Consider the following 21839-nt stretch of genomic DNA (forward strand, 5'->3'; position numbering starts at 1 on the left):
TCCAATTTAAGAGATACAATTAACAACATGTTAATTCTTGTCACAACAATCCTTAGCATTTTCTCAAATCTAATCATTACTACAGTTACAATTGATGTCTTTTAACAATTTGCTCCCTCAAATATATACATCTACATGGCAATTGCATTTCACTTCTTCATTCAAAATGATTAAAAGATAGTAAGTTTTTTATTCCCTTTTTTAAACGAAGGAGCTAGTTTACCAACAAAGTTATATTAATTTGGAGACTAGCTATAACAGGATGACTTTTTGCTAGATTAAACCAATTATCATATTAGACCTGAACTAGACCACTAGAGATAATTACCCACTTGCAAGAAATTCTGACAATAAGTAACCAAACAAATTTCACTGATTTCCTATCTGAGAAGACATATCTTTACATGCATATGTAACCCAATAACAAATTTGAATTCCCTGCTTTGCCCATCACTAACAGCCTAATATGCAAATCTCAAAAAATTACATATTTTCACAGTCATTTATAGCTATATCAGCTTTATACTGACAAATGGATATTTAATATCACTGAAGTTTTAAACAATTTCTATCTTATACTGAAATAAAACTTGAGACAAGTTAATGATCTTTTACTATGGGTCTAATTGTGAGAAATTTAATAAAACTAATATATTACACTTAAAAACAAACCTAAAAACGATTATTTCTACAAAAAAAGCTAAAACGACTAAAATTTCTTAATGATTTTCACGATGTCCTCATTTGCCCTAGCCTCAATTGTTCTGTGTCCAAGTCCGCTTAAATCTTGTAGTAGTTCTGCTTCTGAGGTCTAACGGTAAATTCTTCAGCCTTAGCCTATGGGCTACATTCCTATTTCTTGAGACTTAATGTTTAACCAATCACTGAACAAGATTGCTAACAACCTAAAGCATTAAAATAGGAAGAACTTTTAGTTGGAGAGTACATAAATCTACACAGCTAAAAGTAGGTCTTACCTCTACATCTCAACATTGTAATTATCGACAATATTGCAGCATTGCAGAGAATACGGAAACATTCGCTTGCCAATTACGTAAATGGTTTGGTAAATTGCAATTGTGCCAATTTCATAGCAACTGAGACATTATTTTATAGAATTTGCAATTGATGTCTACACATGACACTTGCAAATTCTAGTAGGAGTTTCTCAGAACCATTTGCAAACAAATATTACATTCACATCATGTTGCAATATTGAAGGGAGTCGAACTGTACCAATTAGATACTTACAAAGAGAAGATATTTAGTATGGTCCACTGCGCCCACGATACCGCCCATTTGATGCCCGTGATGGTCCAAAACTTGAAGCTTGTTGTGCATACTGGTTGTACGCCCCCATGTTATCAAATCCATATCCACCACCACCATAAGCACCATACCCTCCATAACTGTCAACACCAAAACCACTATATTGATCTCCAAAACCCCACCCACCTGCACCACCAAACTGGCCAGTATTCCTACCACCACCACCTCTACCACCACCCTCTACCACGACCACCTCTGCCTCCTCTACCACCTCTACCCCTGGCCACCTTTGGGTTCAGCCTTCTTCAACTCTACCCTACGACCTGCAACTTCAAAGTGCTTCACAATCACAACTTTATCTGCATCATCTTCTGACGCCATATCCAAAAAGGCAAACCCACGTGGCTCACCGGTCTCTTTATCTCTAATAATATCAACTTTTGTGATTTTTGCATTCAGGTTTTCACCAATGGACAGAACATGATTCTCGATCACATTAGTAAGCTCCTCTTCTGTCGCTTCCTTTGAGAGGCCACCAACGAAAATCTTGTTGGTACGAGCGTGGTTGGTCTCAATTTTTTCATCTCGTGGTATAGCATGCTTTACTTCGACTTCTTTGCCGGCAAGATTATGCGGACGGTTTGTTAAGCAATTATCTGTATCGCTCAGCTTGTTATAGGTGACAAAACCGAAGCCGCGAGAGTTCTTCATTTCGTCCTTTATCACCACGCAGTCGTTGAGTGAATCATCTTCTGTAAATTGTAGGAAATGCTCTGCTAGCTGTTCGTCGGTTATGGATCGAGGAATTCCCCCAATGAACAACTTGCATAAAGATTTGAGTTCTTTATCGGCTGTGTCATCAGACATCTAGAGATTTAACATAAAATCATTTCCAATTTAAAGCCGAAACTCGCAGCTGGATGCTTGAAACGGACGAAATACTCAAGCAAGTTATTTCCACAAAAAATGAAGATATATTAACACTTAAAGTTGATGAATACATAAATAAGGAGCCTATCTCATAATTCTGAACATCATTTTAAAAAATCTTACCTTGTTTCAAAATATTTTGCTTAGAAAAAGTCTCCGAACGAGCTTGAAATATAATGGCAAACACACGAAAAGGCAGAAAAAAAACGTGTTCATCCCGATACCATTCTTCTTCTTTTTCATTGGTTAAAATACACACGTGTCATCATTACCTGATTCTCATTGGTTAGACAGTGAAGCTCGTTTTCAGTTAGGCAATCTTTTGCGCGGTCATGCCGCTGATCTTAATATGCGACCATGCCAGAAATTTTGAATAATAAAAATGGAAATTTATCGTAAAAGGTTAGTAAATATTGTCATTTTTTGTATAATAAAATGTAACCTAACTTCTTATGCCTTATTGATTTGCGCAATTTTCCCCCTATTTTATTTATCAAGATGCGAGGAGTTTCAGGCGCTCTGCTTCGGTGAAAATGACATAAACTTTGAGCAATTGCGCAGACTATGTTTTAATGGTATGTAAGGTTCTCTCTATACTAAGCAGCCGTTTGGTTTTCATGCATGAAGTATTTGAAAGATAAAAAAAAGATGAGATATTAAATGCAAACATAGCTGGGCTGTTCCTTCGTGTATACATATAAATTGCTGGAAAATATATAAACTTCCACATTCTACTTTCAATTGGTTGCCAGCCACTTCCTGTAAATATATGTTATTTACCAGGCTCTAATTAAAGAATAATACACAAGTAGACAATAATAACAAATTCTCAGTACAAATTAGTTCTAAGAACCCATGTGAGGCAATCTCCAAACTTTCATCCACTACATTCTTTATTTCTTTTCTTGGTCATAAGTACTACAAAATCTCCTACCTTGTAGAGAATTAATTGATAAAGTATAGCTGTATACCAACCACAACCTATTTGTAGCATGTATTTAATAGTTTTTCACACACAACCACATCCAACCTTCACTACAGGTGAATTCACATACCGAAGAGATTGAGCACAAATAAGATTTCATACCAAATAACATTTGATACAGAATAATGATTTTTCATAGGTATTTCTGATAAAGGTGGTGTGAGATCACTTTGCTGGAAAGTATGAGAATGTCTTTTTATATTGAATGGAGTCAAATCAATACACTTAATAAATATTGCATCAGAGCAAACATGTTGAGTATTTATATATATAGTAATATAGGTATAAACTTGTTTCAACAGGTGCTGTTAAATTATTTACCAGCAAAGAAGGCTGAGTGGCCACAATTTCTTGAGAAACAAAGGTATCTCTTTTATGTATAAAGGCAGTCCTTATCAAGGCTAGACTTACTGTGTTGACTCCAAGTGACTGCACATTTCTTTTTATAGGAATACATATAAACAATATGTGAATGAAATTATTGTCGAACCATTTAAAGGCAAGGATATTAGCAAACCAGATGAACTTATAGATCATGTGAGCCTATCATTCATGATGTACTAGTTTTACTATTTTAGAGTTTGTCCAGGGACAAATTGATCAATACTTGTGTGTGCTTGTTTTGAAACAAGATGAAATACTTCTCTCCATGTCATGCAGTTCTTTATGCTTTAAAATGCAAGACTACATACTTTTTACTACCAATTTTTGCTTTCAGTAATAACTGTAATTAAGTAATTAAATGTGATTGCTCTTGTTACATTGAATAACAATATCTAAAAGTGAGAAGATATTTGTAAATTGACTGTTGCAATGACCTTGTTATAGCCACTCAATCCTAATCCATCAAGTCAATGGCGAACATATTTCAAAGAAAATGAAATATTATTTCAAATTGACAAAGATTGCAGGTATTATCATTTTCCTAATTTACTGCAATAAATGTGATATTAGATATGTAATATATTGAATATGTTGTTTCATTTTTTGTAGGAGGCTACTACCTGACATTTCCTTTTTTCAAAGTCCAACTCAGTATCCTAAGAAAGAGTTGATAGGTGAACTAATTGTGTTAAAGATTATTATTCCACTATTTTTGTAACTACACTCAACAGCATGGGGATGTGCAGTTGGACCACTCAAGTCAAAATTGTATTATGTCCTATTTTTCAGATGAATTTGTCTCACTGAGACTGTTTCATCTCTGGTAGACTCTTAAAACTTAATCACAGTGAACCACAGTTCATGGGTGAACCAACTGAAAAAGAGATCTTCACAGTAAAAAGGGTTAGAGAGGTGGAAAGATTAAAGATAGTTGTTATATATTATTCTTATTGCAGGTGATGATAAAGATTTTCCTACTTTAAGAAAAAGAGTTAAAACATCATACTTAGAAGCAGCTCATGTCAAAACAAATCGGATGGGAATTACAAACGTATGATTGACTCATATAATTAGAAGTGGTTCAAAGCTTTCTGGGTTACAAAGAGTTCACTATTTTCAGTTCACACTGTTATTACTGGCCAACAATATTTCCACAGGGCCTCAATGAACTTCACCATTTCATGTTGATTTTGTCTTTTAGTTTACTGTAACAAAACATCTACAAAATGACGAATATACTGTTATTCTTGACGAAGAGAAGGAAGCACATTGGGAAGTAAGCTCACGATTTAGGATGAACTATTAAAGAAGTCTATATATACGCAGTTGATTATTCAATCTAAACTTTTTTTTCGCTATTCAGGTTGTGGAAAGAGTATTGTTTATTTACGCGAAACTTAATCCAGGAACATCGTATGTCCAGGTATGGGTCCAATCTGTGGATTCGCAACTCAAGAGTACGAAATAATGCAGCAGACCAACATTTTACTAGAATCAGGACAAAGATATGATAGAAACGCAAAATGACATGAAGTTTTAACACAAAAGAAGAAAATAACGATCTTTTTTATGTTTGTCCCTCATCAATTTGCTTTTAAACACGTCAAGTTCGGTTAAATAAAAATCACTTTTTTAACTCAAACTTTATGGTTGTTTTAGGGAATGAATGAAATAATTGGCCCACTGTATTATATCTTCGCTTCCGATCCCGATGAGAAATGGAGAGGTTGGTGTAAATCTTTTTGATTAGCAAACTGCAGTGTTGCTAGTGCCAAAAAGCCAATTTCAAGTTATTATGTTGATGAAAGAAGATATTTTGGTATTAAATTTAGAACATTTTTCTCCAACTACTGTATTCTGCTACATTTCTTAGAATTTGCTGAGCCGGATGCATTCTTCTGTTTTATGAATCTAATGTCTGAAATACGAGATTTCTTTATTAAGACGCTGGATGAATCTGCAGTTGGAATAGGTCAGTTGGGAAGAAATGCTTGCTACTGTATAACTCATGTCGTTTCTGTGAGGCGAACTGCATGTCTGCATAAAAGTGACTGTAGGGGGGGACCATAGACTGAATTATCATTAAGTTCCAATATAACCAGGGAGCAGCGTGACATCAAACAACTTAGCAATGACTAACTCTCCTGACGAAGGCCCTTAGGTCGAAACGTCGACAAGGCAGTTGTTATACCACATTTGATGCTGAATTATCATCATTTTTATTATTATTATAATCAATTTTGTAATGGTAATAAATATTTTAGGAAGTAGTATGAATAAATTGATGAGTATTTTACAAGATCGTGATTTCGAATTATGGAAATCATTAGTGAGTATTTAATGGTCCATTTTATGTGTAATGCCTGACTAATGTGGTCGTATTTGGTTTTTCGTAATTCTTTTCCCTCTTGTTTAGTCTGAACAAGAACTACAACCACAATTTTATAGTTTTCGTTGGATAACGGTGCTATTGAGCCAAGAATTCCCTCTTCCTGGTAAGCCAGGCGAAAACAACTTGCGATGCGGCTTTACGAGGCTTTGAATTAATCACGTCGCTGTCTCTATATGATGCAGTTTTAACAAGTTGGCAATAAGATATTATTTTTACATTTTTTAGATGTTATTCGACTGTGGGATTCGTTATTTTCGGATTCTCAAAGATTTGAATTTTTAATATTTGTATGCTGTGCTATGTTAATGTGAGTTTGCTATATATTACATTCTAATGCAATTAATTTTCCGGTATTTCATATGTCACTTCGTGAGATCATTACATGGTTCCATTAAAATTAGTTTGTTGTTATAATTTGAATGCCTGACTTCACCCTCAAATCAAACTGCACTACTACACCCACCCAAATCCTATTCTTAATTTAAAACAACTCGTATACCATAAAAGCAAAATTACAAGCATGGATATCGCACGTTCAGAAAACGCATATCTTCAATCATACCGCTCAAACATGCAAGTGTCTCTCGTTTTCCGAAATTTAAACGTCTATTGAATTAACCGTTACAAAGAAATTATTTTAATCCGAGAATAGGCCGAATAAAATTTTGGTTTACCTTTATATTTTCAGGGTTATTAGAGATCAATTATTAGAAGGCGATTTTGCTACTAGTATGAAACTTGTACAGGTAAAACCTTTCAACTGCAGGTGTGATTCTAATTATAACCATTCTGAAGTTTCAGTAGTTGATTGGTTGATTGGTGATGGTCAGGGTAAACAAAAAAGTGCCTCCTATGATGCATTTTCAATTTCCCTATTACCAGTCCATAACTTCACGTAGTACCGAGCCATTAAAACTGTTCATCCAGATACCTCTATATCGTAGGCTAGTGAACTCTATGTGAACTATACAGTAGGACGTTAACTCGCTCGCTATCTTTGAAGGCAATTATTTTTTACCAATGCCAGTCTATTCCTTCTGTTTTTTCTTCATGGTCGACGTACAGAAAGACTGCATGGTACTGGTACCCAAATGAGTAAACCGTCAGTTATCGTTCCACTCACTTCACTATACTTGATACTCGTATCACTAGTCGACAATGCATGTGCTTCCCTCTGTTCACCGTTGGGTACAACTAATATAAAGTTTTTTTTTTGTAGAACTACCCAGTTACAGATATTCATATAATACTGAACAAAGCAATAGAACTTCGTGACCCGTTTAAAATGTTATCAAATAAAAAAGTAAAGAAGAAATCCAACAAATGATGACATACATGATAAATAATATATTGTATAATATCGAATTAGATATTTATCAGGAAACAGTCCTTATTCATTATTACGAGTAAAGCATTAATTGAATTGCACACATGCGCATCAGAATGACAGAATCTGTGGCGAAGTTCCGTGTAATAAAATCACAAATGACCAATGTTTTGATCTAGCTAGTATATAAAAGCCTAAATGTATCAGTAGATGACACAAAGCTTTGATTCAAAATCATTTTTTAGTTTTTATATTCACTTTTGTAAATAACTACTTATGCATATTCTAATGTATAAAAACCAATGTTGTACAAAAATGCATAATCAGTAAATCTTACATTTTAATAACTTCTAAAAAAAGTTGTAATGATTGTATGCATGTACTTAGGAGAACGTGCATGTTAACTATATAAGACATAAAAGATTCCTTTGCGTTTCTGAATACTTCTTTTGAAAATATATCGAGAATATCAAAATTTTCAATATTATTCTCATTAAAAAGTTTGAAATTTGCGATCAATCTTCCCCTCAGGTCAGTTACAAGCTGACAACTCAATGCAGGGCTTCGAGTCGGAAGAATTCATTTCTAATGTACTAAATTTACAAATACTATGACTATGTTCATTTCCAACGCATGCGCTTTATCTCTAAAGGCCGTTTTCCACTTCAATCGTAGCATATCTGATATAGTTCTGATCGAAACTTCGAAAAAAAAGAAATACGCTACGTTACGCTATACGATACGGTTGAAGTGGAAAACAGGCCTAAGTCTCGCTCTTGTTTTCGCTTGCATACATAAACGCCTATATTCTATCGGAGCATAAAATAGCATTACAAAAAAGAACATAATTATAGCTATTAAATGGATGCTACAGACGAACGCGTGGATAAACATGCTTGAGCAAATACCGCATAGAGTTCACTGATACCGCGTTAAACCTTTTCGCTAGGTCAGTCAAGCAGGTTTCCACCAGCAAACAGATATGGCTTCTTGTAATACTGCTTTTTAAGTAGAAAACTATTATAAATTGCGGTTTTAGAGAAAATAGCTTCTTTTTTTAACAATTGGATAGATGGTTAACTGATTTATTTCATAATAATTGCCTGGCTATTTTAGTTGAAAGTCATTGCAAAAAACGTGCAGTTCTTCGGTTGATTAAATTTGTTTGAATGTTGGTCAAGCTTCAATGATCATACACACTGCATGACTACACGTTCAAAACAGCTATGCCAAAATTGGATACAGTAAATACTAACACAATATACATTTGTATTTCTTGGTATTTTTGAACTATATCAACGTATAACGCTTCATGTTTTAGAAAGAAAGTTTAAGAAGTGCCTGGCTTTGCCAAATAAAGAAATCTGGTAATTGTTTCTAGACACATTTAGAGTATACCACAAGTTCTAGGGAAGTTTCGTTTCCTCAAGATCTGTACTTGGAAGCTGGTATCGAGTTGAGTTTGGACGTTTTGTCACTTTCAAGAAGCACGCTGTACAAGGAAGAAGAAAACGAATGCTCAAAAAAGGTATTGTTTCAAAGACTGGTCAAGTTGAAAGATTGCAAATTACACAAAGTAAACATTTCTTAACATTCAGTGCGCTGTAACAAATTCGGCAACGCTCCGTAAACACTGGCATTAACGCGTGAAGAAAACCTATATGCAGTCGTTAGTATAAGTAATATTGCCACAATCCAAAGGCACCAGCAAAATTAACACACATTTGCCACATCTGTGAATTGTAAAAGATATTTGATATCGCTAATTTACTCACCTATAATTTTGCAGCACTTCTGAAAGACTTTTTAAAAATTGCACAAGGTACGAAAAATAATATTTCCAACGGCAACGGTACAACTTGCACAAGCAAAGGCCAAAAGTAAAAGCATGGGGCTGGATGATGGAGAAGTGAATGCTATAGTGTTCCTTGGTTGTATGCTAACAATCATCTCATGTTCAGCGACAATATTGTATTTTCGTACAAGTTGTTTTCCTAACCCAGTCGCAATTCGTGAGATGTTGAAAACAAGAAGAGACATTGAAAACAGATATAGAAGGCCGTATTATAATGCAGGACCGTTAATAATTCCAAAACAACGTTATCGTAACATAATAGATGTTATTCGGGTAAAACGTATAACAACACAATATGAAATACTTCCCAAAGATGACGATATTGCTGGAGGGGTATAGTCTAGAGGGGTATAGGGGTATAGATATTAACATCGCTGACTGAATATTACCAAAATAATTAGCTTGCAGTGTGAATAAAGGAAAATACTCGACACTTCGACTTTAGAGAGCGCCTTAGACAGGAGAGTTATAGTTTAATAATCATTTACCAACTTTCCTACTATCCTAATTCAAAATCCAGTTGATTCACCAATTGTTCTGTTACAAAATGTTAGTATAAAATATACGTTTAATAGATCATCAAAGACGCGAGTAACATAATATGAAATAAATAAACCTTTAATTTGATGCAAAGTAGAAACATAACTCATTGCTTTTCCATATCGAAACCTTACCCTCTCTCATAACAAGTTCAATCAGAGTTCTCGATGAAACTCGAATTTTGGCATTAATTTATACATCAAGTCACGTGGCCGCAGGTAGGAAATTTGGATCTAAATAATTGTATCCTTTGGAAGTTTCGCCAAGTTTTGCATAATCCCCGTCAACAAAGTCATTCTCTGTCCAATCAACAGGCTCCATTTTATGCGAACTAAGATGGATGACGCCATCTTTTTGACTATAGGAAAAAATTAAAATCAAGATCAAAGCCCTGTTGAGGCTAAATTTTTTTGAAAATTATTGAAAATATTACAAAATTAATAGCTATCTACGTTATATGTAACGGGAGAGGTATATTATTAGGACCAGTTGTTCAAAAGCCGGTTAGTTTAACCCTGGTTAAAAGGCAAATCTTTACATTAATTTTTTAATTGCTCGTTTACAAAGTTGAATATCTTTTTTCATAAATAGTTTTTGGACCGATAGATGTAATATTTTCTAAGGTTCTAAAACGAACAGTGTTCAGAACTGAGCACATAAACTAAAAAACTGAATTAATATTTAAGCCAGGGTTAGCGCTAACCTACTGTAGCTTTGAACAACTAACCCCTGGACGCTATATAGTGAGAGATCGACTGGAACACAAAAGAGTGTTTATTTAGCTGTTAACAAGAGATTCTGAAGTGCTTCCCTAAATCCTTACAATATTCACGGAGGATTTACAGTATTCTTAAACTTACATGTTTACACAATCACTGCAGAAATCTGTACTTCTCTCACTTGGACACTCTACACAATGCCACCGGACACCAAGTATTGGAGACATTCCGCACAAGTCACACTTAAAACAAAATGGTATACAATGAAATTCCATCGTAAAAACGACCATCGAGAAAACACCATGTTTTAAAATACACATGTATTATGTATACCATATATCCAACATGTTCCACTCTATCCTTGTTCAGCTAAAATCGAAAAAAATGAGGGCCTTCTGGCAAATACCGAAATATCAGTACAGTATAATCGGTGCCACCCATCCCATAACTGATTCTATTAATATTTTTTAAAAACAAGCGCTAAAGTATAACATTTTCTCACTTATACCACTGACCTAAGGGTGTGACTGGACTAAGAATGTACTAAATGGGAGCCAAGGACCGGTTGTTAGAAAGGTGGATAGCGCCACCCATTGAAGAGTGATTTGTTTGAGATATCACGATATAAATAATGTATTTAGGACTTATTCATTTATGCGATCTTAGGGACTGACCATATCTTGTTCAGCGCGTTTTCTTTTGAGCCGTTTCAGATGCAATATTTCCCAATATTCTTTAGTGTTGCGTAGTTCCTTAGGAATCGTCTCATCGTCCTGAGAAAAAAAAAATTAAAAATACCAAGCTCACAATGTTCACGCCCACAATACTTCGCGACGAAACCTTCGCCCTGCCCCCTGTAGACAAAGTTGAAGGAACATGATAGGCTAAGAGAGCATGATATATAGTGTGGGTAATGGTAAAGTAGAAACTGACCGCCTAACCCTCCTTCCCAGGTCGTCACAAACTGCTCTGTTCTGTCCTGTCTACATTTTCACGAAAGTTCAAATAACGTACCGAGATATCTTCAAGATCGTCTGACCATTCCAAACTATTAACATCCGACTTTTCATTGTCCTCCATATACACACGTGGTTTGTACGAAGGAAAAAATGTCGAATTTCGAAAACTAACAGCCTGCTGTTGTGAACTGCGAGCCCTTGGCAATTGCTAAAAGCAAGAGAAAACTACATAATAGCTGACACAAGGCACGACAACACAAATGGCGAATGATTATGCAAAGAACGCAACTCACTAAACTATACGAAGCCACAAAAAACTAGTTCGAACTTCATCTCCGAAATTCAGGGACGTCATCATTTACCTTTGGTAGGACACGTGTTAGATTAGGTTCACGTCCTGGTATTGGTAGACCTGATCTCGCTAATTTGATGAAATACTTCTGAACACGACTTGCCACCTAATGAAGTACATAATTTGAATAAGCTCCCCGTCCCGTTACCAGGCGCAGTTATGAGTATGAAATCGTTGTTTTGCTATGGTTTGATCTTTCAAGCACGCTAATCAATGTTTACCTGTTTGGGTGTTCTGTTCCCGAGAGCGTGTGCAATCTTCGACCAACGTTTTGCCTCAACAAGCTCCTGGGGAAATACTTGAAGCAGTCGTTCTAATTTCCGCTAAAAGTAATAATCGTGATGATTAATAAGTAATAAAGTAATAATTTATTTCCTCCCCTTCCAATCCAGGCTCATCCTTATTGTCTATCATGACTGAGGTACATCCATAGACTTACACTAGATCAGTTGGCACATAACGTACTGAAAACACCAACCTGCTCCTCCACAGTCCAAGGTTGATTGAATGTCAACGGTTTATCACTCGTTGCCAATTTTCCACGAACGTAACGAGAACTGTCAACACCAAGCGAAAATCTGCGCAATGAAAACCAGAAGTGGATAATAAGAGCCTTTGAATCTCATATGTTTGGATAACTTATCTCAAGCGACTTTTAATCAACTGAACCAACCCTTCACGTTTGTGTATTACGTGCTATTACTAAAATATACATTACTGCATACAATATATACTACAATATACTATAATACATATTACTCAAACAGGCTAAAACAGCATAAATTCAGCCATCAGCATGAACACACACGCAAAAAAATATGACTGTAATAATGAACATTACATGCAGATATCAGGGCAGACTGCATGCAGTCATGATTGTTACCTTAAACTTTCTTGTGAAATCTCGCCAAAAGACCCATTTGATGTTGTTGACTGTTCTTCCCATCTCTGATTTGCTACATGAATAAATATTAAAAAGAATTGGTACTTATGACTCGCACTACTTGTAAGTGAGTAAGTTGGCTGGGTAATTTTGTCTCTACACACCAAGTATGATCAGTATCAAGAATGAATATTTATTTCTTACCTCTTTCCAAGTTCACTGTGGTTCCAGCTCCTACAGAGTGTCGTGTATTATGTTGATGCAATAACCCAAATTGTGAGAAATCATCAATTGCTCCTGAATATGCTTCCCAGTTGATTTGTGGAACTTTTATAACACTTTGCCGCAATGGAATACCAAGTGCCTCCTATATTTTAATACTTGGTCACATTACACAAAACAAAAGCTTTTTTGAAAGCTTTATCAGTTCGTTGGGGGTTTTGCTTTTATTACATACAATATATTGAACATATTTAGATATATATAATAATTAAGATTAAAAACATACATTGTTTTGTAGTTTTTCCACAAACTTAACAGGTTCAGCTAGTGCTTCTTTACGTAGTTTAATCAGCTTTTCATAGTCCTATAATGTAAGTTTTATTTATGAATGACAGACAAATTCATACAAAATGTATATAATTAGGACATTTTGCATGGCATATCTGGAAAACCCGAAAACACCATTTGACTTGTAATGTTGAAATAACAAATACCGGTACCTAGTAGATACCTTTGGTACTAATATCAAATTTTGTAATCAGCACAATGAAAGAAGTGAAATGATGTTGCAGACTGAATCGAGGTGTTCATTTTTAATTACCAGCATGAACAATAAACTACAGTACAGGTTTTCACTAACCTCTATTGCTTGTTTTCGTTGGGCTTCAAGAGCAACCAATGTCTGTAGAAGAAGTCTATAACTAAAAGAAAAATTGAAAGTCCATACATTCTCCTGACATGCAAACAAGAAACCTTTGAAATTCGTTTATATGCATTTTGGACCTTTATGAATAGTCAACTTGGAGGCTTAAGCACAGGCTCAGGAAAAACATTTAATTAAGTTGGGCAGCCATTATCTTCTAGGGCACTTGCCTATAGTGAAAAAAGCATTTAGCATTGACACATATACTGTATACTTAATGTTGAAATTAATTGTTGAGTTGGCATTGAAGTTTTCACAATTAAAAAGGATACTATTTCAGTGATTTTTAATGTCAGGGGTGCCTACGCCCTGGTCTCAAGCTTCACTATTTCACTTCTTCTGTGTTTACCAAGAAATATTATTAAAATTGTAAAGCTTCCTATTTCTAAAAATCCTAACCAATTTCAGGGTATTCATGTTTTCTAATGAACCTATGTCTTGCTATTTTTTGTAAGTTTTGCAAGAAGGGGTTCTCATACACTGCACACCCAGAAAATCTGTTGTTGCATGTCTATGCATGGATTAGGACTGATCTTCATATACATACTCAGCATTATCCTTCAAAGCAAGGTGATCAGACTCAAAATAAAATCGACTGTAGACATCTTTTTCATCAGGCACTCCTTCATCCTTGCAGTTAAACTGCACTTTGTGTAAAGAATTGCTGTTTGAAAATTCACGACTATTTGTTTCATCTTTAACTGAGTTTTTCATGATCTCATTTTCACCAGAGTCTGCTGTTGAGTTTGAAGTACCAGCTTCTCTATTATCACAAGGGAAATTTTTCGTTTTGTCCAACTTTAAATCATTTTTCATGTCATCTGTGTGATGGGTACCATCAAGGATGAAAGGACCTTCTCTGTAATTTTTTGAAATTATTTGTTCTGATGGATCATTTATTATATCAATTTCATCCAAATCACAATCGTCTTCAGTGTAATCTAATTTCTTATACTCTTCTGAGTTTTTTTCTCCCATCTTTAACCTATTGACTCAACGACAAACCAATGAAACTCATATTATCACTCAGTCTCAGTGATAATTATATACCATTGTTATGTACTAGGAGTTACTATCCAAGAAAATTGCTGCCTCAACAGTCCCACACAAGCAGGAAAACACAAGCGACACAAGCACAGACACAAGTAAGACGGGAAGTGACGTCATTTCGGGAACTCTTATTCTTTGTCAGGACTGCCAATTTTAATCGACAAATATCAAACCTTTTTGATGTATTCTGTTTGCAGTCTGCCGATTAAAATACCTTAAAAATGTCATCGTACACGCTAGGATTTAGTCGACCAACTAAAATCGTGCGACAAAAATCGCGTCGTGTGCGACCGGCTTTAAAAAACACTGTATTTTATATATGCGGCATAGACAGCGCAATGGCGAATGGTTTTATTTGTTATGGCACTTATTTTCATGCTAATATACATATACTAAAATACTGTTATTTACAACGGGTGACTTGCGTGTCTCACAATGATATCGATCAGGCAATGTAGGTATTATATAGTTCGTCCAGATAGTCTGTCGTGTGTTCATACTCAGACGAATGACTGTCAGGGGATCATTCGTCGAGACGGATAATACGTCATTAGTCTCTAGTATAAATCGGGCCGTTTCTTGCTTTGTTAAGCTCTTCTAATGTTGGTAGCATAAATGTTCCCTTGCACCATGAAGTCCTTATCACCAAAACCGGCTGGTGATGGATTCTTGTGTATCCATTAAGGTTAGTTTCCACTCAGGAAAAATCTCCTTCGGATCGGAGAGGACAGGAAAATTTCCTTTGTCGGTGAGTTCTCAGGTGGCGTTTATACAAAGGAAACTTTTCTGTCCTGTCCGATCCAAAGAAGAATTTTCCTGAGTGGAAACTAGCCTTTACTGGAACCTTCTGCAGTTTAACCCTAGGTGAATCCTTTCAATTTGGTTGTATCAGCATACCTTAGTATCCAGTATACAATAAAGCGGTATATTCAAACCTGATCAGCCCGGTCGAGTATGATAAATCCAGTCAATGGATAAATCGGTATTTTGGTATTTTGTGAGAAATTTACCCGGACAGACTTTTTGACAAAAAGTCCGTCCTGGTAATTTTTTTATCCATACAGGTTTCCGGATCGACTTCGTGGACAAAATGGATAGGAATGTAGCACCCCAACAACCCCATCCCGGGGCTATGGCTCTTTAGTCTGATGACTTTTGTGAAACCAGCGAAATTTTTCATTATCTAGCGGGAATTTGTAGCTTTAAAGCAACTTCGCGTCAAATGTTACAACCTCCAATTTGAAGTAGATAAGAATTCTTCTAAACGTTAGCCTAAGAACCTATGATGAGTTAGTATGATACTTATTCTCATCATTCCGACTTCTCTCCCCTAATACTTCTCCTCTCATACTGACTCTCATAATACTAACTTTCCTTTCCTCTCTTACTAACTCTCTTATAAAACAACTGGAACGTTATATAAGAACAGTTAATTGTTTTCTTAGGAAGGTGCACGGGGTTATCGGTTAACAGGGCCAACAAACCTCAATACAATGACTTATTGTATGTAATCAGTAATATTGTTATGATGCTGTTCTATAAGTGTTTACAAGTTTCTACAATGTATATTTATATTAGTATGTCACAATTGGGCTAAACTTTGTGAAACTGCTAAAACTCATCGTGTCTCATTCGCTTCAACGTTTCACCGTGGTCAGTTGCTCTACTCCCAACAAACAAATCATAATGAAGGATAATTTCATCTACTGATAGATATCCGTTAGCGTCCTCATCTGTCCCCTCCATAAGATGTTCAGCTTCCTCGCGCGACTCCCCGCGTGTTGGAATGACCCATTTGTGAATTTCTTCAAACTCCAAATGTCCGTTGCCATTTGTATCAAAACTTTTTGCAATGTTTTCCCTTTCGCGGGCTACCCACTCAGGCCCTTGGTCCTCACCATATTGGCCTAGGAATTCTTTGATTGATATGAGCCTGTGGTCCATAAAAACATATGCTGAACAAATACTATGACAGGATATTCAGCTCCGGGTTCGTGGCTCCGGGTTCGCGAACCCGGAGCTACGAACGCGGAGCTGAATATCCTGTAATAACAAGTACTTGTCAAAAGAGGAATTCAGACATCCCTACCTATACAGTTTCCTGTTTTTTAAGCGGGTTTTCGGATAAGAATTTTCACAGATGGATTCTTTTTCACAGGTGGGTTCTAATTTACTTATATTTTCTTTGATATTGACGCAGATTTGACCAGTGTGTATGTGAGTCTGTAATTCCCATTCTTACGGTCATGATTACGTAAGGTAAGTTCAAGATTTTGTTGATAGATTTGATCATTTGATTGAGTATAGTGGATATAAGTGTAGGTGTAACTTACAGTTGTGTGTAAGGCACCTCCTATTTTTAAGACGGGTTTCCACTAGGCGGAAAATTTCAATCAAACGTATCTTTTTGCTTGATTTCCTTTTCAAATGTCAGAGTTCGACTGAAGCGGATTCACTTAATGAAACAAATTGAGTAAAATGACTACTAAAATATTCCTCCTAGTGGAAAAAAACGCCTAAACAGAGGTGACCGTTTTTTTTTCAAAAATCTGTGAATTGAAATATTGAACAGAATTCATTCTCACCCATCTCCGTTCTTATCAACTTCGTCAACTATTTCCTCGATGGCAATTTTTTCCATGTACTCGGCTTCTTCTGGATGTTGAAACAACACATATTCTTCTCGGTCCATTTTTCCGTCTTTGTTTTGGTCTGCGGCGTCAAATTTACGTTTCGCCTTTCGAATTTGATCTTTCAATGCCTAAAAATTGTGTTTAACACTTTAAGAAAGATACTGTAGTTCAAGGTAACTAGTAATTGCCTCGAAACAAGGGCATCCCCCCCTTGGGGAAGAGGTAATCGGCTTGAAACAAAGGGGTTATTGGCTCGAAAATAAGGGGTTAATGTTAGCTCAAAACAAGCGGGTAACTGGCTGATCATGACTTGGTTCGACACATGGGATAATTGGCTCGAACCAACTAGCTGGTCTGAGATCATGCCGTCATAGGGGGGGGGGGCAGTCAGTTAAAACAAGGGAAGATAATTATTTCCTTAGAGATATGGAGTTGTGTGCGAATACTAATAAAAACGAGGTTCACTAATCGAGCAGCACCTCAAAATCTCGTAAATCCGCATGCGAAAATGTTAATGGCAATATTGTTACGGAGTAATTCCTACCTCATCTTTAGGGTAATCCTCATGCTCCCACTCCCCAAACCTTGCTTTCATGTATTCAGTCCAGGATATCATCTTGTCACCATCATGATCCTGCACTTCAATATCTTCATCGACTGCATCGTACATAAAAATTTTTCGTTGTTTATCTATCCACGATTCAAGTTCAGCTAACGAGATTTCTCCATCCTTGTCTGTGTCCAGCTTAGGTACCATAGCCTTCAGTCTTTTTTTCGCTTCTTCTTCGCTCAGTGTTTCGAATTCCTTAGCTTGTTTGGGACCAAGGAATGCATCGTGGTCATATTCGAGGTTGTGCTCCCCTCCTTCGTAATGGGGGTGCGTCGAGAGATGGTCGTGTGTGTGTTGTTCAATGCTAGCGACGACAACACTGGCATAGGACACGACCGCAAATAAAACCAAATAGGTTTCAAAATGCATAATCGATGAAATACGCTATACTGAACGAGAGTATATCGTGTATATAAATGCACTTTGCAGACCTTCCAAAATTCGTTAAGACCTGACACAACAAAGTTCAGTCACAATCCCATACGATGACCTGATCAGGCTGAAGTAGTGAATGCAAAAATGACTTTTTATTCAGAGATAATTTATAATTCGAAAGAGTCTGATGATTTAGTTTTAATTTGACACGTAAACTATCTCTAAGCGAAGCACGTTAAAAGGTAAATCTTCCAACCAATGAGATTTTAACATGACTATCGATATTTTCCCATATATCAAAGCTGTGTAAACGATCTCATGGAGTAATTATAGGAGAAATAATCAACTAAGGTTGATTTGCATTTTGTAAAACAGTATATATCTATTTTATTAATTTTTGGATAATAGCAGCCTTAAATCATCGCGTGTCGGATGCTACTTCGTGACGTGGCTTTAAAATCATTCAGTTTTAGAAAACTGAATTGTTAAAGTTTTCATGGTAATTCCTTGCAGAATAAGGATGCACACGCCAACCTTGCCTTCAATGCCTAATGCGCTTAGCAAACGAGGAAGTGTGGAGGCAGTTGTCCCCCTTAGAATTATTTGAATCTAGAAAAGTTGGGCAAATTTTTAACGCATTCTACAGAAATTCGTACAGTTTTTGCTGAAATCAGTCATTTATCAGTGATATGTTGGGTAGAGACTTACGAGACTGATATATACGCATATTATGATATTCACTTCACTCCTGTCTATTGAGTGTCGACTTGCAATATATATTGGCAGCAAATGAACTAAAGCCAATGCAATACTGCCTTATCAATAGCAGACTTCATTCCATACCTCACTCGGAAGTGAATTGGATCTCACAAAATTGTATCGTGAAATTTAAGTGCGACCACCGTTTCGCCGAATTTATGTTAGCGCATTGCGTCTACCAACCATCCACAGAAATACGAATATCACTAAGGTCAACCTTGGGTAAAAATAGGCAAATGTCAAATGAGCATGAACAAAACGTGTTCTGCGAAACTCTTTTCTTGGGGATGGCAATAATTCAAAACCATACAAAATGTTGATTCAAAATTCAAATCCATAATAATTTAATATTGCATAATGTTGTACATACAAAAAACATGGAATATTTTAGAAAATATTAAGATTAGGCCATTTCTAGATGTCCTAGCCCAAACTTCTGAAAAAATCTGTTTAACTAGTGCTTGATTTAAATACCGCTTAAAAACAATTTTTGCACAACTATTTAAGCATTTCTAAACACGTTTAAAATTGTATAATGGGTTATAACTACCCATTTCTAAGCAAGTCTGTGGATTTATAGTTCAACCTTTGGTAATGCCTGTCCATAATCAGTAGCCTCACTACCAGTGAAGATATCATGATGAGCAACAATTTCTTCAACACTAAGTTTCCCATCTTTATTATCATCACTCTCATCCATCAAATGCTTCACCTCCTCTTCTACAATTGTAGCATCTGTATCGGGTGTGATCCACGATGTAAGCTCAGCAGGATCCAGCACACCATCACTGTTTTTATCCAACTCATTTTTAAACCTTTCTGTCTCTTCTTTCACCCAGTCAGGTTCTTCCTGGTCTTTACTCTCTGGATCTTTCCATTCACCAAGGAACTCCTCAAGATCGAGTTGACCATCCTTGTTTTTATCCATGTCTAATCGTAAAAAAATTGTAAATGTTACAATAGTACAAAGATGTGGCATTAAGGAAAGTGGTGTGTAACCAGATGATGCATGAGTAACGACACATTTGTACTGGAGGAAAAATCCAGAGATTAGTTCCCTTTCCAAATTTTTGAAACTTCAAATTTTATTTCACTGACAAAGCTAAAAGGACAGGACCTACAAAGTGACAACTCTGTGCTTATTCAAATAACCAAATTAAGATACTTTCTCTCCTATTATTCAATACTTTTTTAGCCAACCAACACACAACACAGTTACATCCCAAAAGAAGTCTTGCATATATTGATAGGTAATGAAAAAGAAATTATAGGATTATTCCACTTGACTCAATAATTAAAACCCATGAAAGAAAATCTTATGTTAGTTATCATTTCACGCCTAGAACTACTCAAATAATTTGTCATGAAATATATGAAAATTGATTTGAACAATAAACCACAAGTTTACAAGTAACCACATGTTAAAAAAATAATAATTTTGCTTCATTTATTCAGCTGGCATATAATGTGATATTGCTTTGAATAACAGCCCTAAATCAATAGAACAAAACAAATGGTTTATGTCTTTTCGGACATTTTATTTGTTGAATAACCATATCATAAAAATCTATAAAAAAATTTCCAAGATTTATGTTGGGATAACTGAGTTAGTGTCAAGGTGTTAAGCTATTAACCATTTTATAGACATACAATAAATTATTTATGCATCAGCGGTACATGCATGATCAAATTAAAAAAATTAAAATGGATCATAAAACTGCTATAAACCATTCACCTTTTAGACATTTTTGCAACCGTAAACCTAAAGAAATTGAATGCGTACCTTCAAGAGTCTCCTGTGCATTCAAGGCTTGCATTTCGGGGTTGCTTTCTGGGTGCATGAAGCTACCAAATTCAGCTGCTGTCAACTTGCCATCTTTGTCGGAATCGGCGACATCATAGTGTTTGCGATCTCTCTCAATCATCTTCTTCATTTCTTCGTCATCGGCGGAATACTCTTCTCCGTAGCTATCCTTTAAAAATTCATCCCAGTTTATGAATCCGTCTCCGTCCTTGTCTTTATCTTTTACATCACTATTCATGCCTTCAACCATCTTTTTTTTGAAGACACCTTTCACCCAAACCTTCATTTCATCCGAAGTAACAAAACCATCGGAATCGGTATCGACCTGTTTTAAAAGGATTTTCAGCCGTCTCTGTGCTTCTTCTGGTGACAAATGGTCAAATTCCTCTTTTCTGTCTCCAAGGAAAGCTTCTCTGTCGTAATCGGGGTTATGTTCTTCATCCTTGTAATGCTCTTCGTCGGAAAGACTGTCCTCGTGTGGCTTCGCCCTCTCTCCCTTGCCATCTGCTGGTAAAGCAAACACATAAAGCACACAGGCGCAAAGAACGAGCACAACCTTCATATTACTGAACATGTTGTCTTCGGGCTACTACAACTCAAATGCAAATGTATTTCAAGAGTACAATGCTTTTGAAGGCAGCGTGTGCGAAAGTGTAGTAAACGTGGCAACACATTGATGTGCCACAGGAACTTCCGGTCAGTATTCAGCTGATAGCACCGGAATTCAGTGATTAATCAAATAAGAGCACTTACAATAATTAATTTCACACAACAATTTTAAAACATTATGAAACTTAATAACAACAGACAGCATGATTTATTTTCGTATCTTTGTAGTTTTGGTTTTATTGTTTCTTTGTTTAAAGAACTAAAAGCCACAGGAATAAAAATACTAAATAGCTTGGCAAGTAAATATTTACTAGGTCATACTTTGTATTCTTATGGGAGACAGAAACCTATCGGAGACAGAACGTGCCAGTTTATAATTGCATGGTTGGTCAAAGTTCATAAAATAGAACTTTCCCATTAGCCATTTAGCTTTATATTGCAATAAAGCAATTATATACCACAGATACATCATACACGCA

At 35.9% G+C, this 21839-nt stretch overlaps 5 protein-coding genes across 6 annotated transcripts; 1 reads left to right on the top strand and 4 right to left on the bottom strand.

The window, feature by feature from the left end:
• Positions 1–170: 170 nt before the first annotated feature.
• Positions 171–2413, bottom strand: LOC114518780 (heterogeneous nuclear ribonucleoprotein A0-like). Its single transcript, XM_028538766.1, is given in 5 exon segments — positions 171–905; positions 1252–1505; positions 1507–1550; positions 1552–2136; positions 2323–2413. Coding segments are annotated over 3 exon segments (870 nt in total). The 5' UTR covers positions 2323–2413; the 3' UTR covers positions 171–905; positions 1252–1264.
• A 104-nt stretch (positions 2414–2517) lies between these two features.
• Positions 2518–7563, top strand: LOC114518880 (TBC1 domain family member 13-like). The gene is made up of 17 exons (XM_028538912.1): positions 2518–2601; positions 2698–2774; positions 3324–3364; positions 3487–3548; positions 3634–3721; positions 4013–4095; positions 4178–4242; positions 4525–4619; positions 4770–4844; positions 4932–4991; positions 5228–5294; positions 5442–5540; positions 5833–5897; positions 5985–6063; positions 6186–6267; positions 6649–6706; positions 7180–7563. Exons 1-17 carry the CDS (start codon positions 2582–2584, stop codon positions 7285–7287), a joined length of 1224 nt encoding a protein of 407 aa, XP_028394713.1. The 5' UTR covers positions 2518–2581; the 3' UTR covers positions 7288–7563.
• Positions 7564–9744: 2181 nt separating this feature from the next.
• LOC114518892 (ZZ-type zinc finger-containing protein 3-like) lies at positions 9745–14617 on the bottom strand. Of its 2 annotated transcripts, XM_028538924.1 has the most exons (13): positions 14068–14617; positions 13458–13518; positions 13104–13181; positions 12800–12962; positions 12596–12668; positions 12191–12290; positions 11934–12035; positions 11723–11818; positions 11416–11568; positions 11076–11174; positions 10735–10770; positions 10543–10643; positions 9745–10040 (listed from the first exon to the last, which is right to left on the bottom strand). In XM_028538924.1, the coding sequence occupies exons 1-13, from the start codon at positions 14496–14498 to the stop codon at positions 9887–9889; spliced, it is 1647 nt and encodes a 548-aa protein (XP_028394725.1). In that variant the 5' UTR covers positions 14499–14617; the 3' UTR covers positions 9745–9886. The 2 variants fall into 2 exon arrangements, with proteins under 2 accessions (XP_028394725.1, XP_028394726.1); XM_028538925.1 differs by lacking the exon at positions 10735–10770.
• Positions 14618–16107: 1490 nt separating this feature from the next.
• LOC114519093 (calumenin-B-like) lies at positions 16108–18322 on the bottom strand. The gene is made up of 3 exons (XM_028539156.1): positions 17748–18322; positions 17156–17331; positions 16108–16503 (listed from the first exon to the last, which is right to left on the bottom strand). The coding sequence occupies exons 1-3, from the start codon at positions 18180–18182 to the stop codon at positions 16182–16184; spliced, it is 933 nt and encodes a 310-aa protein (XP_028394957.1). The 5' UTR covers positions 18183–18322; the 3' UTR covers positions 16108–16181.
• Positions 18323–19283: 961 nt separating this feature from the next.
• On the bottom strand, positions 19284–21430 carry LOC114518895 (calumenin-A-like). The gene is made up of 2 exons (XM_028538928.1): positions 20731–21430; positions 19284–19877 (listed from the first exon to the last, which is right to left on the bottom strand). The coding sequence occupies exons 1-2, from the start codon at positions 21323–21325 to the stop codon at positions 19522–19524; spliced, it is 951 nt and encodes a 316-aa protein (XP_028394729.1). The 5' UTR covers positions 21326–21430; the 3' UTR covers positions 19284–19521.
• Between the last annotated feature and the right edge of the window lie 409 nt (positions 21431–21839).

Source organism: Dendronephthya gigantea, unplaced genomic scaffold (assembly GCF_004324835.1).
Source record: "Dendronephthya gigantea isolate DGI-Jeju-01 unplaced genomic scaffold, DenGig_1.0 000012F, whole genome shotgun sequence".
Taxonomy (NCBI): domain Eukaryota; kingdom Metazoa; phylum Cnidaria; class Anthozoa; order Malacalcyonacea; family Nephtheidae; genus Dendronephthya; species Dendronephthya gigantea.

Bases quoted from the DNA above. Each gene is read 5' to 3' on its own strand.
- LOC114518895 (XM_028538928.1), bottom strand. From the start codon at position 21,325: ATGTTCAGTAATATGAAGGTTGTGCTCGTTCTTTGCGCCTGTGTGCTT. The intron at 19,878-20,730 runs GTACGCATTCAA...TTTTACGATTAG, and splicing joins TGCACAGGAGACTCTTGAAG to ACATGGATAAAAACAAGGAT.
- LOC114519093 (XM_028539156.1), bottom strand. From the start codon at position 18,182: ATGCATTTTGAAACCTATTTGGTTTTATTTGCGGTCGTGTCCTATGCC. The intron at 17,332-17,747 runs GTAGGAATTACT...CACAATTTTTAG, and splicing joins AGGATTACCCTAAAGATGAG to GCATTGAAAGATCAAATTCG. The intron at 16,504-17,155 runs GTGAGAATGAAT...TATGGACCACAG, and splicing joins GTTGATAAGAACGGAGATGG to GCTCATATCAATCAAAGAAT.
- LOC114518880 (XM_028538912.1), top strand. From the start codon at position 2,582: ATGGAAATTTATCGTAAAAG. The intron at 4,992-5,227 runs GTATGGGTCCAA...TGGTTGTTTTAG, and splicing joins CAGGAACATCGTATGTCCAG to GGAATGAATGAAATAATTGG. The intron at 6,064-6,185 runs GTAAGCCAGGCG...TACATTTTTTAG, and splicing joins CCAAGAATTCCCTCTTCCTG to ATGTTATTCGACTGTGGGAT.
- LOC114518892 (XM_028538924.1), bottom strand. From the start codon at position 14,498: ATGGGAGAAAAAAACTCAGAAGAGTATAAGAAATTAGATTACACTGAA. The intron at 11,819-11,933 runs GTAAACATTGAT...GTACTTCATTAG, and splicing joins GGAACAGAACACCCAAACAG to GTGGCAAGTCGTGTTCAGAA. The intron at 10,771-11,075 runs GTCAGTCCCTAA...TTTCGATTTTAG, and splicing joins AACGCGCTGAACAAGATATG to CTGAACAAGGATAGAGTGGA.